The sequence below is a fragment of the Musca vetustissima genome, unplaced genomic scaffold, assembly GCF_032173495.1.
Source record: "Musca vetustissima isolate MV318-11 ecotype Yass unplaced genomic scaffold, APGP_CSIRO_Mvet_v1 utg426, whole genome shotgun sequence".
NCBI classification, from domain to species: Eukaryota; Metazoa; Arthropoda; class Insecta; order Diptera; family Muscidae; genus Musca; species Musca vetustissima.
Window position 1 is genome coordinate 596323 of NW_026885682.1, and position 15348 is coordinate 611670.

The 15348-nt window shown below is 35.5% G+C and overlaps 1 protein-coding gene across 1 annotated transcript; it reads left to right on the forward strand.

The window, feature by feature from the left end:
- Window positions 1-14616: 14616 nt before the first annotated feature.
- Window positions 14617-14993, forward strand: LOC133332939 (Y-box factor homolog; the record flags this gene model as incomplete). The annotated part of the gene is made up of 1 exon (XM_061541304.1): window positions 14617-14993. A coding segment is annotated over exon 1 (377 nt), but the record flags the coding sequence as incomplete, so codon positions are not given.
- Window positions 14994-15348: the final 355 nt, after the last annotated feature.

Consider the following 15348-nt stretch of genomic DNA (forward strand, 5'->3'; position numbering starts at 1 on the left):
TGGGGTTGCTGGGAACCTTGAAGGTATTCTTGATAAGGGATACTTATGTTGTTAATGATTTGTTTACTCTAACCCTTTCTGTGAAGATTTCAAAATAAAAAAAGAGAAAAGTGAACAGCTGAGAAAATGTTTAATTATTTAAAGGCAATGACAAAAATATTATGTGTATACTGCATCATAAAGAATATATATCAGGATTTGGTCGAAGCTTTTAGCTTTCATATGAAAAATATGATTTGTAATTTCAGATAAATTCGATTGTGAAAATATGGCTAGGACCCTAAAAACCAGAAATATAGGGGTGATGTTAAAATCGTTTCAATTAGTTTTATTCAAATCAGTTCGGAATTGGATATAGCTTCCATATTTATTTTTTCCTCCGATTTCATACAAATTGTGGCTGTTTGAACTTAACCACACTCCAACACCTGTATTCAAAATTCATTAAATCGGTCGGGACTATGTTATTGCCTTATGTAGTATCCAATTACAGAAACTAACGTTGGAAAACTGAGGTTGGAAACTTCCAAATACCTAAATGAAAGGGGAAATTTAACCTTGTTAGCCTTTTTATACCCTTCACCACACTATGGTACAGGGTATTATGTCTTTGTGCATATGTTTGTAACAGGCAAAAGGAATCGAGATAGACCCATGGTTCCTTTTGAGAATATGCATAGAATCACTTTCTGAGTCGATTTACGCATGTCCGTCCGTCGGTCCATGTATTTTTGTTAACAGAGTACAGGTCGCATTTATTATCCGATTTGGATGAAATTTGGCCCAGTTCACTTATTTGGCCCATGGAATATTGCATGGCATACTAAATTCAACCTGGAGTAATGTCTGCCAAGTTTCGTGAAAATCGGTTCAGATTTAGTTATAGCTCCAATATATATAGTTTCGCCCGATTTCATGTAAGTGGTGCACCAAAGTCCCTATATATCTTTCGATTTGCACCAAATTTTTCATGGCATACTAAATTCAACCTGGAGTTATGTCTGCCAAGTTTCGTGAAAGTCGGTCCAAATATAGATATAGCTCCCATATATAGTTTCGCCCGATTCCATGTAAATGGTGCACCAAAATCCCTATATATCTTTCGATTTGCGCGAAATTTGGCATAACGTACTGAATTGAGCCTAGAGTGATGTCTGCCAAGTTTCGTGAAAGTCGGTCCAAATTTAGATATAGCTCCCATATATAGTTTCGCCCGATTTCATGTAAATGGTGCACCAAAGTCCCTATATATCTTTCGATTTGCACGAAGTTTGGCATAGCGTACTGAATTGAGTCTGGAATGATGTGTGCTGAGTTTCGTGAAAATCGGTTGAGATTTAGATATAGCTTCCGTACATATTATCGATTGATTTTAAGTAATTGACGCACCAAGAAACCAATATATGGCTGATAGGAACAAAACTTACTAAAATTAGTATAACCTAACCAGTGACAAGTTTCGTTGAAATCGGTTCATACTTGGATAGAGCTTCCATATATATTATCGTCTGATTTTAAGTGAACAAATCATTCATGTTTGTCACATTGACATGAAGCATGTGATTAGTCCTGTTTAATATACCCACAGTGGTGAGGGGTATCATATAGTCGACCCCGTCCGACTTTACTGCTTTCCTTACTGGTTTATTTCTGGTAAGAAGTTTTTTATTCACAACTTCGATGAGAAAATTCGATTAAAATCTTCAAACATAGCAAAAAATGGGGCTGTACTACAAGCATATGTTTTAATCTGCAAATTACTGACAATGGGTGCCTTCCCTTCTATGGCGGCTATGTCAAAACATGAACCTATATTGATGATTTTCTGATATATGAATGTCAGCCTCCAAAAACCCTTTATACCAAATTACACCCTCATCGGCGGGGAAATGCAAACACTTCAAAACACCGAAAATGTATCGGTATCGTTATATGGGAGCTATACCAAAACGTCAGCCAATATTGACAATTTGTGGTATGAAAAAGTGCCTAAACCGGAACTACTATGGGAACCGGACAAAGATATAGCCAAAGATATACCATTTGCAATACCAAACATCCTGGGAGTAGGGTATTAGGGTATTCAAAATATCAAAGCTCTATTTTAAATATTTCGAGCTCCATCGTGATTTCAACAGGCGGATGGAAAGACATACATGACTAAATAGATATACAGTTTTATTCCGATCAGGAGAACATTTCGAAATATAATTATGAAATATATACGTTTCATAATTAAGACCTTATATAGACATAATTCCATATTCTACAAATACAACCAAATATATTATAAATGCTTTAAAAATATCCATCTACATAGACATAGCGATACCCTTACGCATTCGTAATTTCAAACTCCTAAAAGTGTTGGATAGGTCATTAACAGGACTTTCAAGAAATTCACACGCACATAATTAAAACAAAAGCACAGTTACACACATTTTTCGTGCAAAAAAGTATAACAACAACAAGAAAAGTTGTTTTGTTTTGTGTATCTGAATATCTTTCTCCTTCCACTCCTTTTGTGCTAATGAACAACAAATACATACTTTATATATCGGGATAAGGACACCAATTTAACCGACTTCAGTAGAAATGTTTTAGTGTCTGTAAGATTGTGTGTGTGTGTTCGAACGAAGGAAGGGTTCTTTGCTGATATAATTTCAAAACAACCGAAAAACAACTTTAATGTCTAAAAGTATTTTGAACTCAAGTTCGTATACGAAAGTTTAATGTGCGTGTGTCATGCGTACATAAAACCAAACAACCAAAAAGGGTTAAAAACGAGAATAAGTAAAAATAGAGTTTATGTTAGAAAAGCACACATTTCTTTTGGAGAGTTTCAAATCAAAACTGAATGTAAACAAACAAAAAAACAGTATGCAGTCGGAATTCGTATTCTGTTTTAATAAAAAAGAATCAGTTTTTTAAAACAAACAATTATAAACTAATATTTTGATGAAATCGTACGAAAATATATATGTGAACTATATATATAAAGGAGACTGGGGCACCTTCGACAATCGCGTTTTCGATATGAAGCTCTCACCGTACATCACTAGTTTCGATACATAGGTATCGAATATCGAAATAAATAACTGACACAAAATTTGAAATTTCTAATAAGCTAATAAGCTTATTTAGATACATGGGTTTTTGTATTTTTATAAATGTTTCTGTAATATTTCAATTCCATTTCATAAGTATTTCGTGTATAAAACTTTTTAAATTTTTAAGACAATATTTTTAAAAAGTGGTTAACTACGATGTGTATTATTATAGAAGTATTTAAAAATATAATGTTTTTACAAAACTGATCGAAAAAAAAATTAAAAAAACTATAAAAAGTACATTCGGGGTACATTCGGCATTTTAAAGTGGGACACATTCGGCCATATGCAGATAGTGCAATATTACTTCTTTAAAATGTTTTTGAGTCTTTGAGTCTTTAAAAATAATCCTTTAATATGGTTCGAAATTACATATATGAGATCAAACGAGCTTGTATGGACGAAAATGCGATAGAAAACCTCTATATCTGATGGTGTGTGCGACCTTGAGATGTAAACGTCCGCCGCTAGAAAATAAAGGCCTATAATTCAAACATTTGGGTGGCGTATTAAAACCAAATAGAGCTTTTAGAGGATCAGAATTTCAACCAGACTGATAGCGATGTCAATTACCCGGCTATGACTATGGTGCCGAATGTGCCCCATCAAATGCCGAAGCTGAGGCACATTCGGCGAATTTTACTTTTTTACAAAAGTGTAAATTTGTTTAACTAATACTATTTGGTTATATCTTTTTGGTACTATTTTTTATAATTAAGTGTCAGAGGACAATAATCAGCCATAAAGTTGTTATATATGTTGAATAAGTACTGAGATATAGACCTCTAAAAAAAGTGCCGAAGGTGCCACGGTCTCCCCTAAGTCTGAAACGATTTTAATAGGGTTCCTCTTCGAATAAATAGTATGTGTCATTCAGTACAACAAATGAAAATATGACAACTATCGTGTTTCATTTTCATAATACCCAGTTCCACAGTGTTGTGTATATAAGGCTATAAATATATTCTAGATCAAGAATAGTTCATTGGATCAACAATATCACCAACAAATTCAACAAAACGATGTGTGTATACATACCAATCGTCACTTGCCTGTAGGTCCGGATTTTGGTAATAATTCGTATATATAAAAGATATCAAATTATCCGAACACCACGCAATTTGACACGGAATGGTATTTCAGGGTATTTGACAGTCAACATTTGACGTAGCAAATTTACCTAGATGTGTGAAAATTTAAACAAATCATTCCATGCGGTATATAGGAGAAGATAACTACAGGATTAATAATGGATTTATTAAAAAAGACATATTTTTAAGGCCTGGATTTATTAAAAAAAATTAATATTTTTAGGGCGTGGATTTTTAAAATAAATATTTTTAAGAACCTATCCCTGGATTGAAAAAATAAAAAAGTATACCCCTGGAGTGGATTTATTAAAAAATAAATATTTTTAAGGCGTGGATTTTTTAAACAAATATTTTTAAGAACCTATCCCTGGATTGAAAAAATAAAAAGGTATATTCAGGGACCTATCCCTGGCGAGGATTTATTAAAAAATGAAAATTTGAAGGGCGTGGATTTTTTAAACAAATATTTTTAAGAACCTATCCCTGGATTGAAAAAATAAAAAAGTATATTCAGGAACCTATCCCTGGCGTAGATTTATTAAAAAATAATTTTCAGGGACCTATCCCTGCGTGGATTTAATAAAAAATATTTTTCAGGGTCCTATCGCAGGCGTGGATCTAGTAAAAAAATATTAAAAATTAATTTTCCATAGACTATCCAGTCGCGGTTTTTGTTAAAAAATAATGTTCCATAGACTATCCAATTTATTAAAAAATAATTTTACATAGACTATCCAGGTGCGGATTAATAAAAAAAATATTTATTAAATAATTTTCAAGCACCTATACCATCTCTCGAAGACTGTATTTTTCCGCGAAAATGAGTTTTGCACTTCAATATGTCGGAATGCCAAATAACAGCCACTACAATGAGATAATGTCGGTAACACCTTCAAAATGTTCCAGCTAATTAGGTTGAATAACTTGACCAAAAGCCTCACGATACTGAAAATTTTGGGGTATGGTATGTAAGAACTCAAGTCAGCCACCTTTGAACAAATTGAAAAGGAGTCTGCCAAAGTGGGTCTGGCAGTAAACGGCGAGAAGACCACGCTGATGGTATCAACGCGCAGGACGTCCAGTAGACTCTACTACAGCTTCGAGGTAGTTAAAGACTTTATATACCTTGGTACCGCCATAAATTAGACGAATGACATCAGTTTTGAAATTCGGAGAAGTATTGTGATGGCTAACAGATGCTACTATGGTCTAAGTAAGCAGTTTAGAAACAAGGCCACCTCCCGCCAGACCAAACTAACACTTTACAAGACGCTGATACTACCCGTGCTATTATATGGATCAGAAGCATGGGTACTTGCGTAAGCAGATGAGGCAGCTCTTGAGGTGTTTGAAAGAAAATTTCTCCGAAAGATCTGCGGGCCGATCTGCGTCGACGGTGAATATCGGCGTCGAATGAACCATGAGCTTTACAATTTATACGTGGACATCGACATAGTCAGTCGTATTGAGCTGCATGGCTAGGCCATGTTGTGCGGATGAATGAGAATGCCCCAGCTCAAAGGGCATATAAAAACGAGCATACTGATGGTTCCCATAGAAGGAGAAGGCAACGAATTAGATGGAAAGACCAAGTATAAAACTACATTTTGGAACATGGTCTTGCAAATTGGGGGAGATGCGCACAAGACCGACTCACTTGGATATCTTTTTAAGCTCGGCTTATGGAACAACCGTTCTGTAACAAGCCAGTTAAGTATGTAAGTAAGAACTCAAAATATCAAATTAGAGTCAATTCGCTTTGAAAACGTGCCAAATCCTTAAAATTAAACAAAAATTGGTAATTTTGGTAGGAAATTTGTCTACCCAAATTAGCAAACTACAGCTGATTTGGCTGAAAAATGTACCCAAAAGCTTAAAAATACCTAGTAAGTGGAATGAACATCTCAACTGTTTACTAAAACATTGTGAGCTCTATCGTGATTTCAACAGACGGACAGCCATGTCTAATTCGGCATTGATACCTTATTGCAATCCTTATGACAAATTTAATGAATACTCCACCTTATGATGGAGGGTATAACAATTTCTGGCTCTATAGACTACGAAATAGACAACATTTGGCAGGTCAAATGTACCTATTTATTTGTGCAAAAATTAAAGCAATATTATTCTATGTGGCATATTCTGGCTTCCCCGGCTGACCAGTCTTCGTGAAATTCCTTCCTCGTACCCAAAGAAAATTTTTTATTATATGTTTATATTTATTTGATATTTTTTAGGAAATAATATTTTATTTAGAAATATTGCTTGAAGTACTTACTATTTTTGTGAATATAGTAAGATAAATGTTTTACGATTCTTGTTGATGTCATTTAATCCCCAGATGATCAGATTTTTTACCAATGCCCTAAAACTAACCAAATTTTTAATATGTATGTAACCAAATCATCGGTACGATTTAAACATCGCCAAACAACCGTTTCAAAAGCAAATGAGCTTGTGAACAGAAAACTTGTTAATATTTTCCCCATTTCAAAACAACAACAAAAATACCTACCGAACACCAAAACCAAAAAAAAACGACAGCTGAAAACAGGATTTGAAAACGACAACAAACCACGCGGCAGGCTAAAACAGAACGCAAAAAAATTAAAGGGTTAACAAACAGCATTTGAGATAGTCGGGAGGCTATCATTAGAAGCGCCGGCCAAACACCACATACCGGAAAAAATACAACAACTACAATGGATTATTTTATGAACAACAAAATGGAAATAAATAAGACACACGTTGTGGCAGGCCAGTCTGGCTGTCTGTCGCTCATCTGTCTAATACCACCAAAAGTAAGAACAAAACGAAAAAAAAAATTAAATTGGTCATCATCGGTGTTTAAAGAGTGTGAAAGAAAGGGTTGCTGAACAAACACCCATTTAAAATTTAATTAAAACCTTCAAACCCCCACAAAAGATACTACGGTGGCATGAGTAAATAGTTAACACGGCTGTTAACTGCAGGACATAGAGCAATGTTAAATAATGTGCCACAACTCATATTTACATACATTTATCCTGTAAAACTTTCTACAGAATTTACTCAATATAGGAGAATTTTGTCTTCGTCTTTTTTCTCTGAAAACGTAGAAAGTCATTTGCCTTTCGCCGGCGATGTTTCCCCTTAATGTGCTCTTAAAGTAGTTTGCCAACGAACCAACACAAATCGTTCTCAGTTGGTTTTTGTTGTTGTTTTTCTGTCCAACAAAGAATGATTCATGCAATATTTGTTGCCAACGAAAGCAAACACTTCGTCGTTTACTTCGACTGTTTGCATGGCTACTGTTGTTGCGCTGAACGAACAAATACACTGGAAAACACCTCGTACTTGAGAGCTCCGCCTTTTCTTTTGTGTTTTATTGCAGTGCATAGTAAATCATTTGAGAATACTCTCTCACAGTGCAGCGACGCCATCTAGTGTGGTATAGCTGAAACTAGAATAACATAGAAGCGGCAGAGTAATTTCCCCTCACAACGTAACACAGCTATGTCATGCTCTCTTAAGTATTCTTTTGAATTGTTCTCACGACTATTTTTGGGGAACAGATTTGCTTGTGCTAATAAAAATAGAAGAAAAAACAAACAATTGTTATATTGTGTATACCACTTACAAATTGTGTTATACGTGCTCTATTCAACACAGTATACGAAGCATTTTCATTTATGGTATAACAAAAACTCTTAGATTATGACAGTACGGAAACGTATGTAATATATTTAATCAAAGGGAGAAGTGTTATACCAAACACGTTGAAATTAATAAAAACTAACATGGGATATATTACATTTGTTATTCCACTGGCAACACATCGAAATATATATTTGTAGGATATACAGGGCTATAAATTTCGTGGTTTCAATGGAAAACATAAAAAAAATTTTATTTTAAAAATTGAAGTGACCTCCACGCGAACTGTTTTAAGCATTTCATATTTCTAACATTTTATATTGAAGACTTGAAACTATGGATGGGTGGCGTAGGAATGATAGATACCAAGAACGGCGAATCTGCACTTGGAATGTGCGCACGTTGTACAGAACAGGCTCAGTCGCTTTGACGGATGTACTCAAGAATTACAAAGCCGATATTATTGCCTTACAGGAAACGCGATAGAAAGGGACAGGCGTAAGTAAATTAGATGATTACGCCATGTATTATAGCTGCCATGAAACGAGACATGAATTTGGCTGCGGATTTATGGTTAACAGGAGAGTAAAAGACCTTGTCCATAGACTAATGAATGTATAGACGACGAAATGCTCTCACCAGTCCTCTCTGAATTGAGTCTGCTGAATGCGCTACTCAATTTTAAATGCCGATTTACTTAAATGTTTGAACCTTTTAATTTGGAATGTCACTAAATATAGTTAGTTTTGATCAAAACCTATATCCTAAAAAAAACATTAAACAAAAATAGGCAATTTTCCCCAAAAAACGTCTTTAAAAATTTTTGAGTTTTTAATTTTGAGTCACTTGACCGTGCATTTTTTGAGTATTTCGTCGTCTATATCTTCATTAGTCTATGCCTTGTCTCCAGATTCACTCCAGTAGATGAGCGAATTGCTATAATCCGTATAAAAGCGAAGTTCTTCTACATCAGTCTCATTTGCGCCCATGCTCCGACCGAAGATAAAGATGAACAGACCAAAGACATATTTTACGAGCGCCTAGAAACAGCATATGACCGTTGCCCTGGCCATGACATTAAAATTCTGCTAGGAGATTTTAATGCAAAAATCGGAAGGGAAAATATCTTTGGCCCGACCGTCGGAAAATTCAGCCTTCATGAAGAAACATCCGACAACGGCATGAGGTTGATCGATTCTCGGCAGCAAAAAACATGGTAGTTAGCAGCACCAGATTCAAGCATCTCGATATACACAAGGCCACCTGGATCTCTCCTGATCAAGCAACGAGAAATCAAAGTGATCATGTTGTGATAGACGGAAGGCATTCATCCAGTGTTTTAGACGTGTATTTTAGTCATAAATTACCAAAAGACAAAAAAATTGTTGGCTTCAGCATATTTTTACCCATTTTTACACCCTCCATCGTAGTATGTTTGTTTTTCCAAAAATAATCGTTTCTGACCCCATGAAGTATATATATTCTTGATCAGTGTGAAATTCTAAGACGATCTAGCCAGGTCCATCAGTCTGTTGTAACAACTCTAGCATCTGCAGAAACTGAGCTAGCTGTTCAAAAATTTGCACAGAAGTGCCAGAGCTATATCAGTCGACGTGTAGGCATATCCTCCATTTAACGGTAGCTCCAAAATCTCTCTATTTTGAACACGTTTTGAACCGAATTTGCCGTTATTTGATTTTTTGGGTTCTCATTAGATATTAAATGTCTGTATATAAAATTATCAATATTGAACCACTTTTCAGTGTAGTCCCCAAAAAACGATACAATAAAAATTTCAGTATATTGGAAATTATGGACAAGTCTTTTAACCAATTTTGCTGTGATTCGTTTTTGGGATTTTAATAAGCTGAGAATCTCCCTATCAAAAATGGTTAATATTGATATTTTGGGTTTACCAAAATTTATACACCAAAAATTATTAACATTGGTCCTCCTTTCAGTGCGGCCCCTACATTACATTTTTTAATACGTTAATAAAGTGAAATTTGAAAATAAGTGTATGCATAGTAAAAAAAATATGATGATGTGATATTTTTAATCCTGGTCGTTCAAATTCTATAACGTTTAAGAATTAAATCACTCAATTTTTATTTATTCATCACATTTATTTGCAATGGTTCTTATCATGAATTTTATAGAAAATAGTATGAAAACGGAAAAGCTCTCAATTTGTGCATGAATTTCCGTTATAAATCCTTAAAAGTCGTAGAACTATTCAATAGCTAACGATTGTGTAGGATAACGCGAGAAAAAAATATTTTTTGGTTCTCAGTGAAAAAAGAAAAAAGAGCGGGTTATCATATAAATATCCGTTATAGTCACGCCTTCAGACAAGCATGCGTATACTACAATTTTGTTTATTAGCATATACCCACATAGCCTTCCATCGCCTGTTGTTCAAGCACCCACCTCTGGGATATATGGGGTATACGTTTTAGTATAGCCCATATATAACGGTACGCCAATTATTCTGTATTTAGGAGATTATTGGCATGTTTTTCAACCGATTTGGTTTTGATTTGTTACCTTTTTATTGAGTAGAAAATCTCCTTGTCATTTCGATCCACTTTGGGCTATAGTCCCCCTATAACGTTACCCCCAATTTTCAGTAGTTAGGGAGGTTTAACTAAGTTTTTCTGTGGGATTAGCTGTAATTTGTTATTTTGTGTTCCTATGAGGAATCAAATATCCCTACCACTTTTGGGTATATCCCCCATACAACGGTACACCCAAGTTTTCAATATGTCGAGTGCGTTTTTTAACCGAATTCGCTGTTATTTGGTATTTTGGATTCCGATTTTGTAAGAAATCTCTCTAACAAAATATATTAATATTCGCCCCATTTTTTTAATAACATACGTAATTAATTTGTTCCAGGCGTTTCTTCATATAACTATATTCCACCATAGCATGGGGGTGTTCTGTACCGTAAAGTACCAGTTCATATCCTTCTGGAATCTTAATATACTCTTCAAAAACTTTCATCCTTATAAGGGGTTGACACCTCATAACAAACCCTATGCAATCCAATGCCGAAGATGCTTCTCAAAATTAAATCTTTGAGTATCCGGTAAAATGGGGTTTTGACGGGGACGGGGCCGACCATACGATACCCTACACAACTACCACGGAACACTAACTTTCTGCTGATGTTTATTCCGAGCCTGGTCAATATTTCTGATATTTGCTCCTTCTTGCCCGATTAGAGGTCAACAGCACCTTACACTGACATATTTTCCGAATATTACTAATATTCAGTACTTGTCCAGATTCCCTCCACCGTGTGTTGTATTGTGATGTTCGGCTTAATTGTGGCCTACCCACCGACTCCAAAAAACAAAAAAAATTAAGTTTTCGGACCAATTCATTCCAAGACTATTATCTGATCATCGCCGAAAATTATAGGAATGGTCCTTACCATAACAGGGATCTCATGGAAAATTTCAAAGCAGCGATGCATGTCCGCCCTCTAGAGTGGTAATGGGTTACCAATTATTATCCGAATACGTAAGCACCTGTAAATATTTAAGTGTAACAGCAACATCCACGTACGTGCGAGAATATAATTGGGATCAATTTAAAGGTCAACCACTCCTCTTGGGCTTATGTCCTTCAGGAGTAAATATATACGCCATAGAATACAAATTTTGTAATGTTTCATACAAAAGTCTGCGTCTATTTGACCCGCAAAATAATGACCGATCTTTGTCAAAACAGGCATATTTACTTATTCTTTGACCCAATCCCCTTCTTCATGTAAAATTTTGCGATGTTGGGGGCATAATTGCGGCCTCTGGTCCATTTTATCCCCTAAATATTAACTGATCTTTACCAAAAAAAGTAGGGATCTTCATTGGCCAGAACCCATCAAACATGAAAAATTTCGTGAATAACTGTGGCCTGGATCGTGTTTACAAATTATAATGGGCAGACGGACGGACACACATGTCTAGATCGACTCAGCTAGTCGAGATATGACGATCGGTATACTTAAAGGTATGTCTAGGAGCAATATTTCGCTGCGTTAAAAACTCTTGGGGCTGCTATAATACCCTAACAACATAGCTGTGTAGGGTATAAATATCCTTAAAAATGATTAACTGTAACTATTGACTATAACACTAATTTATTTCGGTTTTGTGGTCATTATATGAACAAAATTGTCAACATTATTTTTCTTTACTTTTGCGTAATTTTTTCCCATTTTCCAATATAACTACACCTGTAATAATGAAATTAGAATCATTCTAACTTTAATCATTTAACTTATAGGTTTTTACACACATCCTGCTGGGATAATGCAAAGTCAATAATCATTTAGAGCAGCTCGTGCTTTTATAATTCTTCCCTAACCATGATACAAATTGCAATTTTACCATGTCGTAAATTTTTTGGATGTCCCGCAAAGATAATACCTATCGATGTCCATTGATTGGTAGGGATACGCTTTACCGTTGGGCAATAAAAATCTATTAAAATGTCATTAACAAATCCCAAACTAAACAGAATTAATTGATGAAACCTCAAATGAAATCAATGCAGCTCAAGCGACAAATCGAATATTTTAAATATTCACAAAGGGAATTCACGGTCAGAGTCAGTGGCCATAGTCAATGTGCTGCGGCAGCATCAGACTAAAAGACAACAGAAATGACAACCAAAATCAATATGAATTGAAACGTGTTTGATCGGCGATGAAAAAGGGGTTGTTGATGATGTTGTACATGAATTTCGCTCTGTAGGTGGGGGAGGTGCATATTAAGTGAATGATTTTCAGTTAATTAAATTACTGGTTGTCGAATGATGGACACTTTTCGTTATAACAATTTTCAGGATATACATAATGTGTAATGAATTCTCAGTGCGGTAAAAATGAATGAATTTTTAACTAACTGGACTATACATACAATTATCAAGTAAACCAGTAAGCAATGGACAAAATGTCGGACGAAGATTTAAAAGAGAAGAAAAATAATTTACAACAAATTTTGTATTTGTTTTGTTGTTGTTTTTTGTAATTAAAGATAAGTCCTTATTTTTGATGGCGGGCATGATAACTCCTCACTGGAACATCGGAATCCGAAAATTCCAACGGTGTTAGAAAGAGTACATGTCTGACTCTCGTATGAACTAGGATTATTGACTTAGCTCTAAAATTAACAAAATGGCGGACCTTTGAAAAAATATTTTTTCGAAAATCGCGAATTTTTGACCAAAAACCAAGTTAAAAAATAAGGAAGATATTCACCGATTGGCTTTATCCTATTTCATACGATAGCTATACACTCACAGAGATACGTGTAAAAATTTGGAATCGATTGGGTTATTAGTTTTTGAGTTATCGTGCCCGCCATTCGCAAAAAAATGTTTAGAGAAAAACGCGTTTAAAGTTTGAGAAGCCCTTTAGCCTTCATTTGATGTTGACACAATAAATCGTCTATATCTTCAAGAGTTCTTGAGATTTTCATATAAAATTTTGTAGGGACATTCTTGAATTAGTGTAGATTCGAATTAAATCAAAAAAATTTTTTGACCCCGAGAATTGGGGGGTCCCCTTAATTGAAAACCTAAATATCTTCTGTATACGCCGTTGCGTCTTTTTTGGCACATCCGTATTCCCCAAACTATATGGGTCTCTTCAGAACTTTAGTTTAGATATACATTTTATGTCACGTTGGTCACTTATTTATTTTTGTCATATTTGTAGAATTGTATGGTCGAAGGAAGTTTGTTGACGTTTTTAAGCTAGCATCAACAATATTTTAAATGTATGGTATGATTCCAGCAAAATAACCTTTCAATAGGACATTCAGAATAAATTTTCTCATGACGTTCGACCTCTCTGAAACAGTTGCTACAACGTGGGTTTCAAAGCAGCAGTTTTTCTTCAATCATTTTCCTAATTTCGAAAATTATAAATCGGTTTTAAAATGAACATCTTCCACTTATACACACATTAAAATCTCCATGTAGTTGTTGAATTATCGATAACAAATAATACGAAGGATGGATCAACGGATCCATTCTGTGTATGCCTTAAGCATTGACGTTTTTAATTCCGTTTTAATATTTATTTAGAAATACAATTTCCCGTTTTCCCGGGAAATCGCGGGAATATCGAATTCTCGTCCCGTGAATACCCGGGCACAGACCCTAGTCACGACGTCGGGGCGTGTAGGAAATTTGCGGCTCAATCCTCTAACGAGCGATATAGTTGGGTGAAGTCAGCCAAGTTGTGCCTGAAGCACGGAAGAAAAGAGGTGTCTAGGCGATGACAAATGTCAGAAAAGTGGATTGAGTTATAACTCGCTGATCCATTTGGATAAAGTAAGCAACTCTAAGGCAATGACAACCAACACATCAGCAAATGTTCTCCTGTCAATAGCCAGGATGCAGCGCAGCTACTACAGCTACCAAAGAGGAAGAACGATGTGAAGCTTTTTCAGAAGTACTAAGATCAATGTCGAAGCCCTAGTCCTGCCGAAGTTAGCATTAGCTTATATATCGGCTAGCTAGCTAGATATCAGCTAGCAGTACAACATTCAACGATGGAGAAAGGTAAATCTGGCCAATCCAAATTTTAGCAATTTAGAAAGAATTGATCTGGTAATTGGGGCTGACATATTCCCACAAAAATTGGAGAAAGGAGTTCGGCATGATGCAGCGATCGTGGAGTAGAACACAAAGTTGGGCTGGATTCTTTCGGGAACTATACCAAACTATACCAGCCGGTAGCTCCTCACCTTGGAGGAAGAATGGAAGGAGATCCTCAAGACTCACCACAAAGTGATGCTGCTCAACAACAAAGACAGCCGCCTGTAAAGAAAGTTATAGCTACCAAGGTTACCGGTACTGTTAAATGGTTCAATGTCAAAAGCGGCTATGGTTTTATTAATCGGGACAACACTAAAGATGATGTGTTTGTGCATCAGAGTGCTTTAATCAAAAATAATCCCAAAAAAAGGGTACGCTCCGTTGGCGATGGCGAAATTGTCGAATTCGATGTTGTCTTCGGCGAAAAGGGCAATGAGGCTGCAAATGTAACCGGCCTCTTCGGCAAACCTGTACATAGTAGCCAATTTGCTGCCGATAAACAGCGTCGTAATAGCAATATACTATGGCAATGGTCAAGGCCAATGTGGACAAGGAGGTCCCCGACGCAACAGTCGTTCACGTAGTCCAAATAATAAAAAAACCCAACAACGGCGGAGGGCAACACAATCAACAACAACATAACGTTAACCAATTTAAACAATACCACCATCGCAAGCAGCGCATAAATCATATGGCTAAATAATTTCAACACTTTGTAACAACAACAAATGGTGGCTGGAAAACAGCATAACATCTAAAAATCTATCAAAGTAAATATCTTTCAAAAATATATCAATTCAAAATCTACCACAAAACTTATATTTATATACATCAACCAAGAACCATACACACGTATACAAGAAAACTGCAACAAAAACAAACAACAACTAAGA